Genomic DNA, 17186 nt, shown 5'->3' on the forward strand with positions numbered 1-17186 from the left:
GGCAGCCAGGCAACCTCTTGGCCACTAAGCAATTATTTTCCTACAAGCATTAATCTGAATGGAGTTGAGCCCTATTTTTTATTTATATTCCATTGATGTCAGCTTGTTTCCTCATTGGTTGTGTTCAGACCCACATTGATTGTGTTCAGATCTCAGCTTAATAAGCTGAGAGCTTGCTGATAAGACTGAGCAAGTGGACAAGGCCAAAAGGCTTAATACTGCCTGAGGTAAACAACAGCCTTTCCTGCCTTCCATCCCACTGGGTGACCATAGAGTTAGCCAGCTTTCCGCAACCTGGTGCCCTCCTGTTGTTTTGGACTGCAACTCCCATAATCCCTGACCAGCCATGCTGGCTGGGGCTGATTGGAGTTGAAGTCCAAAACATCTGGAGGGCACCAGGTTGGGAATGATGTCAAAAGAATAACATTCCAGGCATAGGTTATGTTAGTCAGCTGCCTCATGAGGCCCCTTCACATGTTGTTCATGTTAAGGGGGTTCCATGCATTGAAGGGCCACTGAGCCCAGCCCCTAACATTGTGCAGGTCTCTGGCCCTGCTCCTCCACATTCATGTGTCAAGTGGGGATGTGTGACTGGGGACACCTACAGGATTGCAACCGGTGGACTTGTGTGGAAGCCTACATACATAGATACCTACATGTGTAGGCCATGGGTGGCAGAAGGTAGATCTCCAGAATCTTTTGGACTTCAACTCCCAGAAGGAATGCTGAGAGTTGAAGTCCAAAACAACTCAAGATCTGCTTTCTCCCTGCCCTTGGTATAGGCTTTCCCAATGCACACATCTACACTAACATGTAGATGTCGGGAGGCCACAATGTTAGGAACGTAGCCAGTAATAAAGTACACAGGCTACTGAGCCTTGGATCCTGATTTAAGCTGGCTTCAACTGTACTGGTGGAAATGTAGTTTCCCAGCTCCCCCAGACCCCTGAAAATGCTACACAAGACCCTGCTGAAAGGTGTGAGCTGGGCTGGGGATGGGAGATACACATACACACCCCAAAATCAGGCAGAGGGTCTTCCATGAGCAGATCCCTTTCTCTCACGGAAGGCAGATCGTGGTCCAGTGTTGGATTTTTATGGACCGTGGCTGTATCTTAATGAGATTTTATTGCACGAACCCTAAAAAAGAACTGTATTACCAATTGGCAATAATGCACTAGTGTACCTTGTAACAACGATTTTATTTGGTTATTAAATAGTTACTTATTCTAGGTCTGTTGGGAGCCGGCTTCCAGCGGTTTGGCTCTGAAGAAAAACTAAAATCTAATCCTTTACAGCATCTTTTTGAGGTATGTTAATATACAGTTAAATAGCCATGCAGAACTACACTGCAGTTAATCAGTGTGAATTCTACTGTGAGTTGGTCATGAACCTTAAAACCATTGAGCTTTAAAACTCTTACTTTTTATTTTTGTATTTTATTTATTTGTTTTGTATCACCAGCCCTCTGGCCCAATGTGCAGACTTCCTTAAGCTTCATAAAATAATGGAATAGCCAGAATGAGGGAGGGGCTGTAACTCAGTAGTGGAGCTAAGGTGGCCCTTCTGCTTTGCATGCAGAAAGTTCCAGATTCAGTCCCTGGCATCTTCTGTTAAAAAGGAGTAGGGAGAAGGGAAAGGCCTCTATCTGAGAGCTGATGGTAGTCAGAGAAGAGAGTACTGGGTTAGATACAAGTCCCATATTCCTAGGACCACTGCTGTTGTGTATTTTCAGAATGTTCCCCAAAATTATTTGTACTGTGCGTTAATAATACCATGATCCTGTTCAGATGACATATTTATTTATTTATTTATTTATTTATTACATTTCTATACCGCCCAATAGCCGGAGCTCTCTAAGCTAAGTCACAGTGGTTAAGTATTTTGAGTTAAACATTATGGCTTAGCATGTCATGTGAACCATGAGTTAGCGTGTTGTGTGAACCATTCCTAACCATGGTGGCTACATAACCACAGTTTAAGCACGCTCACTAACCATCTGCTGCAAAAGGATTTGCAGCCTATCCATAGCTTAACATGTTGTCTGAACAGGCCCCATCTCTGTCAAGGAAAGGCATCTTTAACTGAGAGGTAGGAAACTTTTAGGCCAGAACATTTGGAGGGCTACAACTCCCATCAGTACTAGCCAGCATGGCCAATAGCAATGTACGCCAAAATATCTGGAAGGCCACAAGATGCCCACCCTTGCTTTAACTTGACAGCCATCACCACCACAAGCACAACTAAGCTACGATGTTCAGATCCTTTATTTTACACAACTTAAGAAAATGTTAAATAAGAGATATATGAAGGGGTTTTCCTCCCTTTAAATAAAGACAAGTAGTTTTACAAACACCCAATTTCAACCAAAATGCATCACATTCAAGCTGTGTTTATTAGACCATCTGTGCTGAGCCATGTTGATGCCAGGAATTGAATCAGGGATATTCTGGATGCAAAGCACATGTGCCACTCTCACCTATGGCTCTTTCTCCCTTTTTGATGGGGAGAGTTATTTAAGTTACACTGACCTGTATTTCTCATTGGTCTTGTACAGGTCTATGTACAAGTCAACAAAGCATCAGAAGAGGACGAAAATATTAAGAAGCTGGCACAAGATTTCTTTAGAAAACTGGAGGCACATGAAGAACAAGCAGTGTCCTTGTGGCAACATTTCAGAGATGTCAGCATTGAAGAGTATATCCGCACATACAAGGTGCTGACTTAAACCCCTTCCTTCAGTCTTCATAAGCATTTAAATTCAGGGGATAGAGTCCTTTGCCTGAAAAGGACTTAATTATTTACATGGTATCTACTGTATTCACTGGGTGGTATCCAATGAATCCCTCCTGCAGGTGGAACAGCTCCCATCAGTAGTACTGGGAGGGGGTGATTTCATTGTCACCCCTCTGCACCCTCTAAATCTGCTCTGGAGAGTTGTGTGGCCCGTGGGAGCTGATTGGGGGTGGGGCTGCAGAGGGGAAAAGAGGAGGGGGAAATCCCATTGTGTGAGTGGAGGTCTGCTCACACTGAGTTGGATTTCACCCTCTGTACCTCTCATTCCAGTAGTCAAGGGAATGATGAGAAATCAGTCTTTCACAGTAATGTTTTGACGGGATGGCCGAGGGGAATCTTTTCAAATACAATGGGTTGGATCCAGAGTTCCAGAAGTGACTGCAATCCAGCAGACATCCCTTCTGGGGGAAGAAAAGAATTTCAGACATTCCCCAGCCCTTCATTTCTGGAAGCCACACAGGGCAACCACTTTGCAGGTTTGGGTCTGGTTAGTGGCTGGACCACATGGGAACTGCTGTCTTGAGTTTCATGATAGAAGGAAAGTCCCCAAAGAAAATTTCCAAAATGACATATCATCATAATACCAATTCAAAGGTCACAAAAGATCGTACAAGCTTTCACGTTCTCCAAAAGTCTTCATCAGGCAGGATGGTAAACAAAGCAAAATGGTGGAATGGAGGAAAGAAAATGGCTCATGTTCAAGCCATGGAGTCTGCATTTGGTTACCATCTGCAATACAGTGTCGAGAGACATCCATGCTCTAATACACATTCTGGTGCATTGTTTTCTCTGTCTACTTTGCACAAGAATGTGCACATCTACCCTCCCCGCCCCAGTTATTTTGATGGCAGGTAAATAGAATTAGACATAAGGAAAGTTTTGGGAAATTATCTGCATCAGGGCAACCATGATATCCACATTGGAAATTGAACCTGACAGATAACCACAACATTCCTACATGATATATTTAAAATACTCCATAATGAAACAGATTAAATGTGCTGAACCTTTTCCAGTATCCCTGCTCAGCCTGCCTCACCTCCCACATTTGTCAAGAGACACTTACAGATGTGGAGGTGGTTGTTGGCTGACAATAACACTGACTTCCTTTTATCTTGGTTGGGACCATTCAGCGCCTGGGAGTCTGCTTTGATGAATATTCTGGAGAATCATTCTATCAAGAGAAAAGCCAGGAAATTTTAAAAATGTTGGACTCGAAAGGACTCCTTAAGAAAACAAAGTAGGAACAGGTTTTGACTACAACTTTTGAACCATATTCTATTATTTCTTCTCCAATAGAGTTTCTATGTTTCTGAGACGCCTACTTTTTCTAACATATTTTTTCTAGGGTCAGAGCAATGCTACATTGATACTAAGCATTCCTGTTTATCTGAACTTTGAGGGTCTTTTTTATTTAAATGTTTGTCTTGCTAGGTTGGTTTGGATGACTCCAATGTTAGTACAGTGGTATTCTGACATGGCTTGTTTTAAATAGTAGAGATTATTTTAAACCACAATTCCCAGTTCGTATGTAATGACAAGCCAGGAATTGGGCAAGCAAAACTAAAGCATTGTTTATTCCTCCTCCCAGCCATGCAGAAGGAGGAGAGGGGAGGGGAAGTACTCAGTTCAGGCACGTATAATGCTAAACTACAGCTTAATGTTATGTGCGAACCGGAGAAAAGACCAAGCAGGTATTGAGTATCTTCATGAAGTGAAGAATGCCCTGAGTTGTTAATCTTGGCAGTCTAAAGCTAGGCGGTCTGGTTGTTAAAAGTGGGAACTGTGAATATCATCGAAATGTAGTGATTTCATCTAATGGCCTTGGCATATTATTATTATTATTATTATTATTATTATTATTATTATTATTATTAATTAATTTATTTATTTATTTATATAGCACCATCAATGTACATGGTGCTGTACAGATAACACAGTAAATAGCAAGACCCTGCCGCATAGGCTTACAATCTAATAAGTTGTAGTAAACAATAAAGAGGGAAGGAGAATGCAAACAGGCACAGGGAAGTGTAAACAGGCACCGGGTAGGGTGAAGCTAACAGTATAGAGTCAGAACAAACTCAATATTTGAAGGCTATAGGGAAAAGAAAAGTTTTTAACTGAGTTGAGTGAATTGGGGATACAATGGGGTACAATGAGATGGTTGTAGAAAGTGAATGGTTACCTCATATTTGTGAAGGTTGTGTTTTACAATTGTAAATCTTAATTTCTAAGATGTTTAGAATACAAAGGATTTAATCTATAGTTGAAGAAAGTAGTGTGGATGTTAAAATGAATACTAACAGTGCAACCCTATATATGTCTACTCTGAAATAAGGCTCATTGAGTTGAATGGAACTTATTCCAATGTAAGTGAGTATAGGATTGCAACCTAAGAAAATGATATTTAGTTGTTTCAGTTCTTTCTTTCACAATTTTTAGGGAAGGAACAGGAATAGTTTATCTTTCTGAAAAAGGAAGCCCGTTGGCTGTGATGCGTAGTGATGGAACGTCGCTCTACCTAACAAGGCAGGTATTTTTGTTTAACAGTAACACTTTTATTTTATTTTTTTAAAAAATATACTCCACTTTTTTATATATACTAAACTCAAAGCAACTTGCAAAGTCCATAAAAATCCAATAAAATACAGTAGAAATAGTTCAGATTACTAAGGGCAGTGTGGTGTATTAAATTCAAGACCAGGATAACACAGTTCAGCATAAAAGCAGGGAGACAGAACTTTAACCCACACCGAAAGCTTGGTGAAATAAAAAAAAGTAGCTTGCCTTAAGCTTTAAAAGGGAGAGACCCAACCAAATCTTTCTAGTGAGGGAGTTGCACAACCTAGGTGCTACAACAGAAAATACCCTGGGTTTTAACACAATTAGAATACAATCTTATGCATGTTTAGACAGTAGAAAAATGCTGGCTGGGAATTGTAGGACTTTTTTCTGTCTAAACATGAAAGGATTGTGCCCTTAGCTGCATTTAGAACAGCATGACAAGATATTAATAGATGGGTAATCATAATTGCAAATGGATTTACAACGGCTATTCCAAATGGTAAAAGTACATTTCATTTTGGATTTTTTTTTATTTGTGGTCTTTTTCATGTTTCTTTTCCAGAGATCTTGCTGCTGCTATAGACCGAATGGATAAATGCAATCCTGACACCATGATATATGTGGTAAGTAATTCAGGATGCCCTGCAGGCTGCTTTGTTTAGAACACGGGTGGGCAACTGGTGGCCCTCCAGATGTTTTGGCCTACAACTCCCTTCATCCCTCGCCATTGGCTATGCTGGCTTGAGCTGATGGGGGTTGTAAGCCAAAACATCTGGAGCCCCACAAATTCCCCACACCAGGTTCAGAGGATGAAGACACTAGCATACCTTTATTCCCTAACATGCTATTGCAGGCATCAAAAGAACTGCCAAGAGCTTTTCTTAGACCTGAGATGATGATGATTTCTTACCCACCTCTCCATTTTGATTGAGGCAGGGAACAACAGTAAATATAAAATACATAAAACTGAATTAAGAACATAATATACATTGTTAAAACATCCTAAAAACATTCTAAAAACATCCTAAAATTCCACTGGATAGTTAGATGTTATGGGAGATGTGTGATTATATGCAAACTAAATGGATGTGTGTCGACAGTCAAAATAGCAACGCTGTCTCTTCTCAATCCTTTCCCCTCCCCCAGTAATGTCTCGTAAAGAAAACCATGTTTGATCCACATGGTATGCATCGTTCATTTCCCTGCCACTTAATTGGTGGCTACTAGTACTCTGGGGGAAAAGGCAGCCCAGTGACATCACAGCACTACTTTTCTAAAAGTCCCCAAAGCGTTTGCTTTGGACTTCTGTCCTCTCAGCTTCATAAATTCATACATGCCTCTACAACTAGAATGATGCTTTTTACCGGTACATATACAGATAGGGTTGGATCTGGATTTACCCTGGAACAACTGCACTGATGGAAGTGGACTTCCTCGTCCCCTTCTTCCCACGGCAGGTCCTCAAGCACCCTGAAAATGCCACACAGAGAGTCAGGAGACCCTTCTGAATAGGGAGGTGTGGTTTGGTGGGGAGCTGTGGATCCCCAAAAATCAGGAGCAGGGACATTTTGTGAGCAGAGCCCTTCCTCTCGTGGAGGGCAGATCTAACCCATGTTTGAGGTGAGGGTACTTCTCTCATTGTAAGCCACGAGAGAAATGAAATGAAAAAAGTAGAGTCAGTGATAATTATGTGATTAACAGTGGCCCTTCACAAAAACAGTAGTTGGTGATAACACAGACATCCTGAAATTGGTAAATGGACTCAGGTAGTGTGATTTCAGTTTCCCACTACCCCCATGTGTATATATATCTGAAACTCAGGACAACACTTCATTCATCTGATAAAGTGAGCTGCAGCCCACAAAAGTTTGTGCCCTAATACATCTGTGGGCCTTAAAGGAGCCACAAGATACTTTATGATCTTACACCTTTGGGGCAGCTAGTCCACACCAAATGTTTTGAGCAAGATGTGTAGCAGACTATTTTTATACAGTTTGATTTGTATAGTATAATCCCTGGTGTCCTTTTGTTATGACCTACAGTCTGAATAAATAAGTTAACTACCTTCCAAAGTTCAGAAACTAAAGCTTTTCTCAGGCATCTCTCATCCAAGGTTGGATTTTGCTTTTGAGGTGGATCTTGCATATCAGAGAATACTTTTCCAAAGGCTGTTTTAGAAGAGCTCAGATATGGGAGATGAGTCCATTTTTCATGGCATTATTCCCCCCACCCCGATAGGAACCATGCCAGTGGACTTGTGTGTCTGTCTGACTGTGGTAAGGTATGCTTAATGACCTTTTTCCCCTCCTCCAAGACAGATAAAAGCCAGATCTCTCATTTTCAACAAGTTTTCCAAATACTGAAGTTACTGGGTTACGAATGGACAGAAAGGTAAATGCGAGCTTGCTAAGATTTATATTTTATTTTTATTCTTTTAAAGAACAGATAATTATATTTTTTAACATGGAAGGAAGAAACAAATCTGTGACAAGCTAAGCGTCCTAAAAGCAGGGATGGGGAAGTTCATGGTGAAAGGCCACACTGGAAAAATATCATGAGTTGAAGGACTACAAGTAATTTTCATATAGAGATCATCTGTTTACACACAGTTGCAGCATTTGCTATGCATTTGAATGAGCTTTCTTGCTACACTAAAAAAAGGGGGATACCCTGTGTTGCTGTTTCTGGTACAGGTCTATAAATGGCTGACCTTAGGACAGCCTTCCTCAACCTGGGGCGCTCCAGATGTGTTGGACTACAACTCCCAGAATGCCCCAGCCAGCTGGCTGGGGCATTCTGGGAGATGCAGTCCAACACATCTGGAGCGCCCCAGGTTGAGGAAGGCTGTCCTAGGATGTTCTAGGGGAAATCTGTTCATGGAGATCCACATTCAATATTTAAATGCCAAACTACACATGACACAGGAGATCTGTGATCAGATCTCCCAGTGTTTTCATATTTACTTAAAAAGATTCACAAGGGGTTTTAAATTGGATCAAAGCAGCAGCGCTGGGGTGGGTGGGGGTGAGCTAATTCTTCCTGATCTAAAATGTCCCACTGAGGGGAGAGAATTGGTAGACAAGCAAGCATATGAGCCTGCCCTCAGTTAGCTAGTATGCTTTAGTAACTATTCTTGAGTATGAGTATTATAACTGCTCTATTGTACACCTTGTGCTCCAATGTTAATAACTGCAAAAGAACTTCTTTCTGAGCATAGGTTTAATTCCAAACGTGCGCTAACACCATTCCTATTCAGAGAGGATGTTTCTAGTTTCTGCAGCTCAAAAATGCCACTCTCATCCATAAGGTGAATCAGGGTTCGGATTATCATTTAACTTGTTTTAGATATACGTTGTTGTGTGTGCTACCTGTTTCATGCTCTTATGCGAATGGTTTTATGCTTTATATAATGTATTCTAATGGTTCTTAATTTTTATGACACCCCCCCCCGCCCCCCAGAGACCTTCGGCTATGGGGCAGTATAGAAATATAAGAAATGAAATGAAACCATGGGGCTACTGGAGGAGAAGGCTATCATTGGCTTCTAGTCCTGATAGCTACAGTATGTGCTCCCTCCTGTATCAGAGGCAGATGCCTATGTATGCCAGTTTCTGGGGAACATGGGCAGGAGGGTGCTGTTGCACTCGTGTCCTGCTTGTGGGTTTTCCATGGGCAGCAGGTTGGCCACTGTATGATCAGATTGCTGGACTAGATGAACCCTTGGTCTGATCCAGCAAAGCTCCTCTTATGTTCTTATGGTGGTCAGATTTTGAAGGGTGCCCTGTGTTTTGATGTAGGTGTCAGCATGTGCCATTTGGGCGAGTTCAAGGGATGAAGACGCGGAAAGGAGAGGTGGTTTTCCTAGAAGATGTCCTGGATGAAGCTTGCTCCATGGTCTTAGAAAAAAGTGCTTCTGCAAAAAGTTAGCTGATCATGTTAACTTCATGCTTGTATGAATGGCAAGGCCAGAGGCCTTAGCAGGTTTCTTCAGGAGCCACGGGACATGCGCTAATCCAGCCCTCCCCAACCTGAGGCTTTCCAGATGTTTTGGACTACAACTCACAGCGTTCCTGGCCATTGCTATGCTGGCTGAAGCTGATGGGAGTTGGGACCGAAACATCTTGTGGGGAACCAAGTTGGCAAAGGCTGCTCCTACCTGGGTTTCCTGCCTCCTGTGGGTGACAGTGAAAGCTAAAGGTTTTTCTGCTCCTTTGGCTTGCCAGATATGGATCTGCAAACCCGTACATCTCAAGTATTCCTTTTAAAAAATGTAATAGAGGAAGTCTTTCATTTTATTGAGGAAAGCATTCCTCTCAACCAAATGTGGACATAATTTACTTATCTAAGTCTATCTATCTATCTATCTATCTATCTACAGTATCTATCGTCATTCATTTCAAGGCAGGGAAAAGCAAATCAGTTCATCCATCAATGGAATTGTTTCCTTGTCCAAAGGCAGTACTTTCATTGTGGTTTGGATATATCTCCTTGTCTCATTTGTGTCTCTGCTGTCTTCTGCTTTTATTGCTGTTTTTATTATCATTTATCAGACTGGATGTTTCTGTTCATGTTATCATCCACCTAGGCAACTCTTTTGCTGAAAGGCAGGGTATAATTTTGACTTTATTTTAATAACCCCGACCCTAGAAGCGAACCATCATTTTTTGTTTTGTTAAAAACAATTCAAAACGTGGGACTAACAGCTCAATTCTATGCACAGCTACTCAGAAGTAAGCCCCACCAAGTGCCATGGGGTTTACTCCCAGGTAAGCAGGTGTAGGAGTGAAGCCCTATTGGTGACCCCATGTGCAGCATCCACAGTCTTTTTATTGTCACAATTTAGGAATTCAAGACCTTCCTTAAATAGCATTAAAGTCATTGTATTTTGGTTTCGAAGGGCTGGTGCAGATGTATTGTTTCCTGATTTCTGAAACATGGTTAAGAGATGAAGGATATAATGGCTCTGTTCAGAAGACACCTTAAACCCTGCTGATTAAAGGCTTTTCGTTGAGCAGCTGGGTTTTAAGGTATCTTGCATGATGCGTTTTGCTAAGCCCTGCTCGCTCATTGACCATAGTCAGTCCATCTGCAGCAGAGTTAGCGGCTCTAACCATGGCTTAAAGTGTTGTGTGCGACAGCACAACTTGTGGTTAGTGCTAACCCCAGAGAACTACAGTTTTGCTAACCACAGAGCCTGAAGTGCTGTCTGAACAGGCCCTATGCCCCAGCTCTGCGAATTTGAAGACACCATTTTAGGACCAAGGGTTTAGAGCCCACTTTGGTTGGTAGCATCTCTTTTGTTGTCAGTCACTTGCTTTCCTCTTAAGCAGAGATCTCTTTCCCCCCCACCTCCTGTAATCTGCTCAGCAACCAAAGAGTGTGAAGATCCTCTTGAGACCGCTGAAAGGATTGGGCTCGCGGCACTTATCGTTCAGGTCTGCTATTGTCCTTTGATTCTCTCCCCCCTCCCCCCCCGCTTTTAAATTAATGCCAGCAAAAGGTCTACTCTACATGGTGCTTAACTAACTTACTGTTTCAGGACTTCAAGGGTCTGTTATCGTCTGATTATCAGTTTAGCTGGGATCGTGTGCTCCAAAGCCGAGGTGACACTGGCGTCTTCCTACAATACACGCATGCCAGGCTGCACAGGTGAGAGGGGCAACTGAGAGCAAATTTTTCTGAATTTATCTCAAATTGGGATCAATGCAAACGATGTTTATGAAGAGAATTTGCCTGCATAGGGCCTGTTTAATTAAGTTTTTTGAATGTAGAGCAGATGCACTCAAATTAAAGAAAATACACAAAAACAGGCAAATGGGCACATTTTGCTTAGGGTTCCATCCAACATTGCACAAGTGGACTTGCACGCAATGGGACCCTTCCCTTCCTCTCTTCCCCTATGCACACCCCCCTGGTATCTCCCAGATCTCCTTCAAAGGGTCCATCAACCCTCTGGAGCAGATTTGGGGGGCAGGTAGAGGGCTGGATCATTTCCACCTGCAGTGTTGATTCTGTTGGCAACCAGTCACAGTTGGATGCAACCCTGAATTCATAGCAGCTGCACAATTCAACACATAATTCGGGCTCCCTTCTCGGAAGACGTTGAGCCTCTTTTTTAAAAAGTGTAGAACAAATAATAGCTATAACTCTGGTTTAATTTTCCTCCTTTCTTTAAGCAGGGTTGGGCAGGTGCAAGGTGCAGACTTGCCATCCCCTCCCCCAATCCTTCACATCTTGGGGCACCAGCAGCCCAATATGGAAGAGGGGTCCCTACTAACTGCTACAAAAAGCGTTAGATGCCGTCTTTATCTCTTTCATGGAGGTCAAGGCTCAGGATAGAATGAGGTGTTAGATTTAGAGGCCAGCTGTTTTGCTTCTGCTACTAATGTCTTGCTAAGTATAGGTTGTGAAGCCCCCTTGTGTTTTGCACATAAATGAAGAGTACCTTGATCAGTTGCTGATGAGCAGTTAGGGCCTTTTTTCTCTTCCAAAGCCATTGCTTTCTGACTCTAGGGGAATGGGTTTGTGTTTGGCTCTGTGGTGATGCCTCAAAGTGAAATTCGCCACAGATCAGATGTCGTCATGGATGGTTTTGCACAGGCGTGGGCAGGCAGCTGAACTTATTGTTGATCAAACTAGCCATTTGCTCAATTCCAGATAGATTAACTATTTGCCTTTCACGTTCTCTTTTAAGAGCTTCATGTCTGCTTAGCATCTGTTTTAAAAGTGTGGCTTAAATATCCATTGTCATTCTTTGGGACTATCAAAAAAGTAATAAATTGTATGTTAAGTTCTAAAACTTTGGGCGAGATTCAATGAACTATTCAACTAGTCCCTACGCCAAAGACTAACAAATCTTTAGCAGCTCTCTGTATTCTTTCCCGTGCCACATTGCAAGCCATTTTTGAAACCGAGGAGAGTTTTGTCATATGCTCCCATGGCATGGGGATCTGCCATTCAAAGAAGACACAGTTTGTTTGTTTTTTAAAAAAACCTCAATAGGCTAGCCCAAAATCTTGGCCTTCGGCACACCTAAAATAGCTCTTCAGATCCCAGCCACTCTTTACAAATCTTTGGATTAGGATTCCCACAGTTAAGTGCTTATTGTTCATTTATAGCAAAAAACATACATTCTGTTGAATGAGATGGAAGTATTCATTCAGTGGGCCTTCTTTTTTATCTATGCAGCTTTACTTATAGGTGTCTTGATTCTTAAATGTTTTTGACACCGCTTTCTCTCCCCTCACAGTTTAGAAGAGATGTGTGGAAGGATCGATCAAGTGTCTCATATGAACCCCGCATGTTTACAAGACCCACAGGCTATTTCCTTAATTCAACACCTTCTCAGGTATTTTAAGTTTACACCACAGGCCTTTGCTTGCTTGCTTGCCTGCACTGAACACACTGGGCCTTGCTCTCTGGTGCATGTGCATGGGATTGAGCTTTAGTAATGTTGCTGTACAAAATCTTGCTCTACCTCCAAGTATATTATTGATTTGGGAGTAGCAGAATGCTAACACTGGGTCAAATCCAACTTTGAGTGGACTTGCATTCATGCAAAGAGACTTCCCTTGCTGTTTTCTCCCTGGCATCCCTCTACATGCCACCCAAACCTGCTCCAAAGCATCCCCCCAATCCTCTGAGGCAGATTTGGGGAGGGGGGCTGCAGCGGGGAAGGGAAAGTCTGTTCCACCAATGGGTTTTGTTCCATGGGCAGACAACCAGGGTTGGATACAACCCACTAACCCTAATGGTTTACTTGGAAGAAAGCACCACAGGTCTCAGTTTAATTTACTTCCAAATGTGTGTCTTTAGGATCAGTCTAAAGCAGCAGCCCAGCCAGAGACAGTGGGTGCAATCCACACTCCATTGAGGTCATGTTTTGCTATGATGTTCATGGTATTCTGAAGACCTTTTGCTAATCTGTAGTCATTCATGATGTGCAACAGAATCCTATGCATGTTTTCTTGAAAGTAAATCCCACTGTGTTTAATTGTCCCTAGTAAGTGTGTTTAGGATGGCACTCTTGGAAATGTTTGTTGAAAATGTATAAAGCAAGAACTGTAATAAATGGGATTTGTTTGCATAGGTGCTATGAATCCCAACAGAGTGTACCAAAACAGCTTTCAGTGAGTTTAGGTAACGAAGGCTATCCTATATGCACTTACCTGGAAGTAAGCCTATTGAACCCAGTGGGACTAATTTCTGAATTGACATGCATAGGATTGCACTGGTAGAGCTCGGTTTCTGCTAGCCAAAATACAGGATTTAATTTGAGTTTGGGTTCACCCCCAAAGCATCTTTCCTTCTAATAGCAACCAATGGGGCGCCTCATGGAGAAGGGTTACTTTCTGCACTCTCAGGCAGCTTCCCAGCTATGCAGATAAATATTATGCTTTTTAAATTTATTTCATTATTTTATTTGTAACATTTCTATACCGCTGAGTATAATAGAATCTCTCAGCGGTTCACAGCACGCACGCACGCCCCCCCCCAAAACCTAATGAATTATGAATACGCAAAGCCCTCCCAGAGGAACAGAATGTTTGAAACAGTTTAAAACCCTTGACAGTAATGAAAGCTTAAGAGCCACCTTGCCCCAAGGGCAGGGGAAGGAGAGACGGAATATCCTGTTCGATATCCTGTTTGAAGAGAGCAGCACAGAAAAAGCCGGCGAGGGAATATTCTTAAGCTGATTATTTAACCCACGACGAACTGCAGTGCCTGTGGGCCCCAAGCTTCGTATGCAAGCTTTACTCGGGTGTTGTTGTGTCATGTGAACCTGGCAAGCGGGGGTTAGACAACCTTCGCAAAACCCATGCTTGTTGGGTTCACACAACACAACAACTCCTAAGCGGGGTTGCATAGCAGAAATGATGGCCGCACACACCACAGCCCCGCCATGGATTAAATAACCCACGCTAGGCTGCTGTGTCATGCAAACAGCCCCAGTGGGTGTTCTTTAATTGTACAATACCTCTTGCTCTCCCCCCACCCCTGAAATGCCCCCCTCATCTGCTCTGGAGGGCTGCAGTGGGGAGGGGGAATCTATTGCCAGAAGTTTCCATTCTGCTGGGGCATAGACAGCACTGGATACGGTACAAAACCTAAATAGTGTGGTGTATTGGCTGAAGTGTTGGACTGGGAGTCGGGAGATCCGGGTTCTAGTTCCCACTCGGCCATGGAGGCACACTGGGTGACTTTAGGCCAGGCACCGACTCTCAGCTCAACCTACCTCACAGGGTCATTGTTGTGAGGATAAAATTGAGAGGAGGATTATGTATGCTGCTTGGGTTCCTTGGAGGAAAAAAGGCAAGATATAATTAAATATGAGCTGGAATGCTGTGGCCAGTGTGCTAATGATTCACATAATTTGCACAAGGTGTTCAGTGCATGGCTGAACAAAGAGTGTATGGATGGCAGTTCTTTGACAATGTACTTTTTCCCCACCCTGAAATTGTGGCTCCCGGTGTGGGAACCTTTGAGTCAATACCTCCCCACCCCCACATGAGACTTGCATTCAGCAGTCTGTATAGGACAGAAGAAAATGGAGTTTTGTAGCATAGATGTCCCCAACGAGCCCCCGATCTGTGGTCGAGCCCTTCAGATTCTGAGGTTTGCACCAACTGTTCCTTTCCTTCTCCCTTCAGGTACGATGAGATTCTTTGCCAATCTTCGCAAGATCATCAGCCCAAGCATATTGTGAACTATCTCCTAAAACTCAGGTGAGAGAGAACATTTGACCATTTGAATGGAATTCATATTTCATTTTTAAAAAGGGAGAATTCAGTTTCAATAACATAAGTAGTTTGCGTTAATTTGATTCATGGACTTGTTCCAAACTGAAGGCAGGGTGGCTCTTTGTTAAAGCAGCTCTTTTCCTGTATCTGCGCCAGAATCCTAAACCTATAGTTCAGCATTAGGCAATCTGGTGCCCTCCCTGGCGCCCCAGCTGGCATGGGAAGGGGTTAGGAATTCTGGGAGATGTAGTCCAAAACATCTGGAGAGCAACATAGTTCATTAAAGAAACATTTTCAGATAACCTAACGCTGCATTTCCATTTCAAATGGGCCCCACCTTAGCTCAAATAAGCCTGCAGTCCCTGAGTCAGTCCTGAAAACCTCGCAGGGTGCAGCCTTGGAAACGCTATTTCATTCCCCACCTTTACTGAGCCATCCCTTCCTTAGAGCATTGTTCCCTGGAACGTTGTCTGTGTCCAGAAGCCGAATCTGCCTCAACAAGAAAAACCGGTAACTTGTTACGCTCTGTTAGGTCCATCGGCTGATTCTGACAAAGGCATTTTGTGCCCGGAGGCCTTTCATGAACTGATTTTACTCCAGTGGCTCAGGCCAAAAGACATAACCAAAATGTTCAGCAGCTGTAGAACTATTTACTTTTATATTGGGAAAACAAGCCTGCAGAAACCACATCCTCTTTGATATTGTACACGTATCAGCAATTTATTTTATTAAAGCTGTAATTAATAAATCAAGAGGACCGGAACTGTCCTACTTAATGACTATTTTTATGCTGTTAACATGAGTTTATAGTTTTGACAACCGGGATCTGCAACGCAATGTGGCAGAGTGGGCTGTTCCTCTTCAGGGTTCCAGCCAGCCATGCCCTTCTCCAAAGTATTCTATTCTCCCTCTAATTTCCTGTCCCTCTCCCAACAGTCAGTCAGCATTCTGTGGTCACTGAGCATGGTCAGTCCCTAGGGGGTTGTTTTGTTTCACCTCTCCCCCACTGTAGGAGGTTTCCTCTCTCCCACCCCTCAAACACCCTAAAGTTTTTCTGTACTTCTGCAAGCTTTGGGTTTCCTCCAGTCTGCTCATATCTCCCTCTTGTGCATGGGTGGTGCCATTTTGGCTGCATAAGGATTCACACTCAGAGAATCAGTTCTCGATTCATAAATACAGCACTTAGTGGAAGTCACACGAGAGGCTTAGGTCTTCAGTGGAAGCCCGTGGGCTTGGATCCAAAGGTCCATGAGTGGAAAGAGACAATGCGTTCCTGCTGTTCCGTGAACTCCTGTGGAAGTGGCAGGGCACTGCAGGAAAGGACAAGGAGGTGCAGTTGACCACCCCTTGAATGGGTCCGTAATCTTCAGATCCCCAGCTTTCATTAAAAAAGAAAGATATGAGGCAAAATGTGCAGCCACTATTCTGTCCATTTGTTTTGTGAGAAATTAGTCTGTTCCCACCTTTCATAGCAATGGTTAATGCACTCAATCTCTGGAGAAGGAATTTCCTGGTTCATTGTTAAGCCTGTTTGGGAACTTCCCTGCTAGGAAGTAATTTGAGTCTCATAAAAAATAATAAAAATTTAGACATCCAGGAGATTAGTGTAGCTGAGATTGGGCAGTGGGATGTCCACCAAAAAACAAAAGGTAGCAGGAAAGACATGAGTCCATTTCTTCTCCCACTCCCCACAGACTCGACTGCTACTCTCTAAAGCTGCCTTCTCATACCTGGTGTCCTCCAGATGTTTTGGACTTCAATTCCCATCAGCCCCAGCCAGCATGGCCAGTGGCCAATGCTAGGAGTTGTAATCCAGGACACCTGGTTGGAGAAGGGTGCTCTAGAGAGTGTTCACCTATGTTTTCAAGGTGAAGGGGATCATTCCAGGACAATTTGTGTGAAGTTGTCAGTGTTATAAGGGCAGCAGTGACATAAAATATCCGAAGTAATGTTCTTAAGACAGCTGTATTGTGTTGTGTATTTGTTCGGTGTGTCTCTTGTTCCTAGGTGGGGTTGGTTTTTTAATCCCTCACTCCAAATGACGTTTTGCTGAATGTCATTATGCTTCTTGAATATAGCCCT

The 17186-nt window shown here is 43.0% G+C and overlaps 1 protein-coding gene across 2 annotated transcripts in view; it reads left to right on the forward strand.

Moving 5' to 3' along the window:
• Window positions 1–17186, forward strand: part of RARS2 (arginyl-tRNA synthetase 2, mitochondrial) — a 30296-nt gene that overhangs the window by 10808 nt on the left and 2302 nt on the right. For both annotated transcript variants that reach the window (XM_063124908.1, XM_063124909.1), the window contains 11 exons: window positions 1234–1310; window positions 2558–2716; window positions 3930–4036; window positions 5242–5328; window positions 5927–5987; window positions 7679–7755; window positions 9162–9286; window positions 10732–10799; window positions 10904–11013; window positions 12614–12712; window positions 15015–15089. In XM_063124908.1, coding sequence (XP_062980978.1) covers window positions 1234–1310; window positions 2558–2716; window positions 3930–4036; window positions 5242–5328; window positions 5927–5987; window positions 7679–7755; window positions 9162–9286; window positions 10732–10799; window positions 10904–11013; window positions 12614–12712; window positions 15015–15089 — 1045 coding nt within the window. The remainder of the gene's footprint in view (window positions 1–1233; window positions 1311–2557; window positions 2717–3929; window positions 4037–5241; window positions 5329–5926; window positions 5988–7678; window positions 7756–9161; window positions 9287–10731; window positions 10800–10903; window positions 11014–12613; window positions 12713–15014; window positions 15090–17186) is intronic.

This window comes from Elgaria multicarinata, chromosome 4 (genome assembly GCF_023053635.1).
Source record: "Elgaria multicarinata webbii isolate HBS135686 ecotype San Diego chromosome 4, rElgMul1.1.pri, whole genome shotgun sequence".
Taxonomy (NCBI): Eukaryota; Metazoa; Chordata; class Lepidosauria; order Squamata; family Anguidae; genus Elgaria; species Elgaria multicarinata.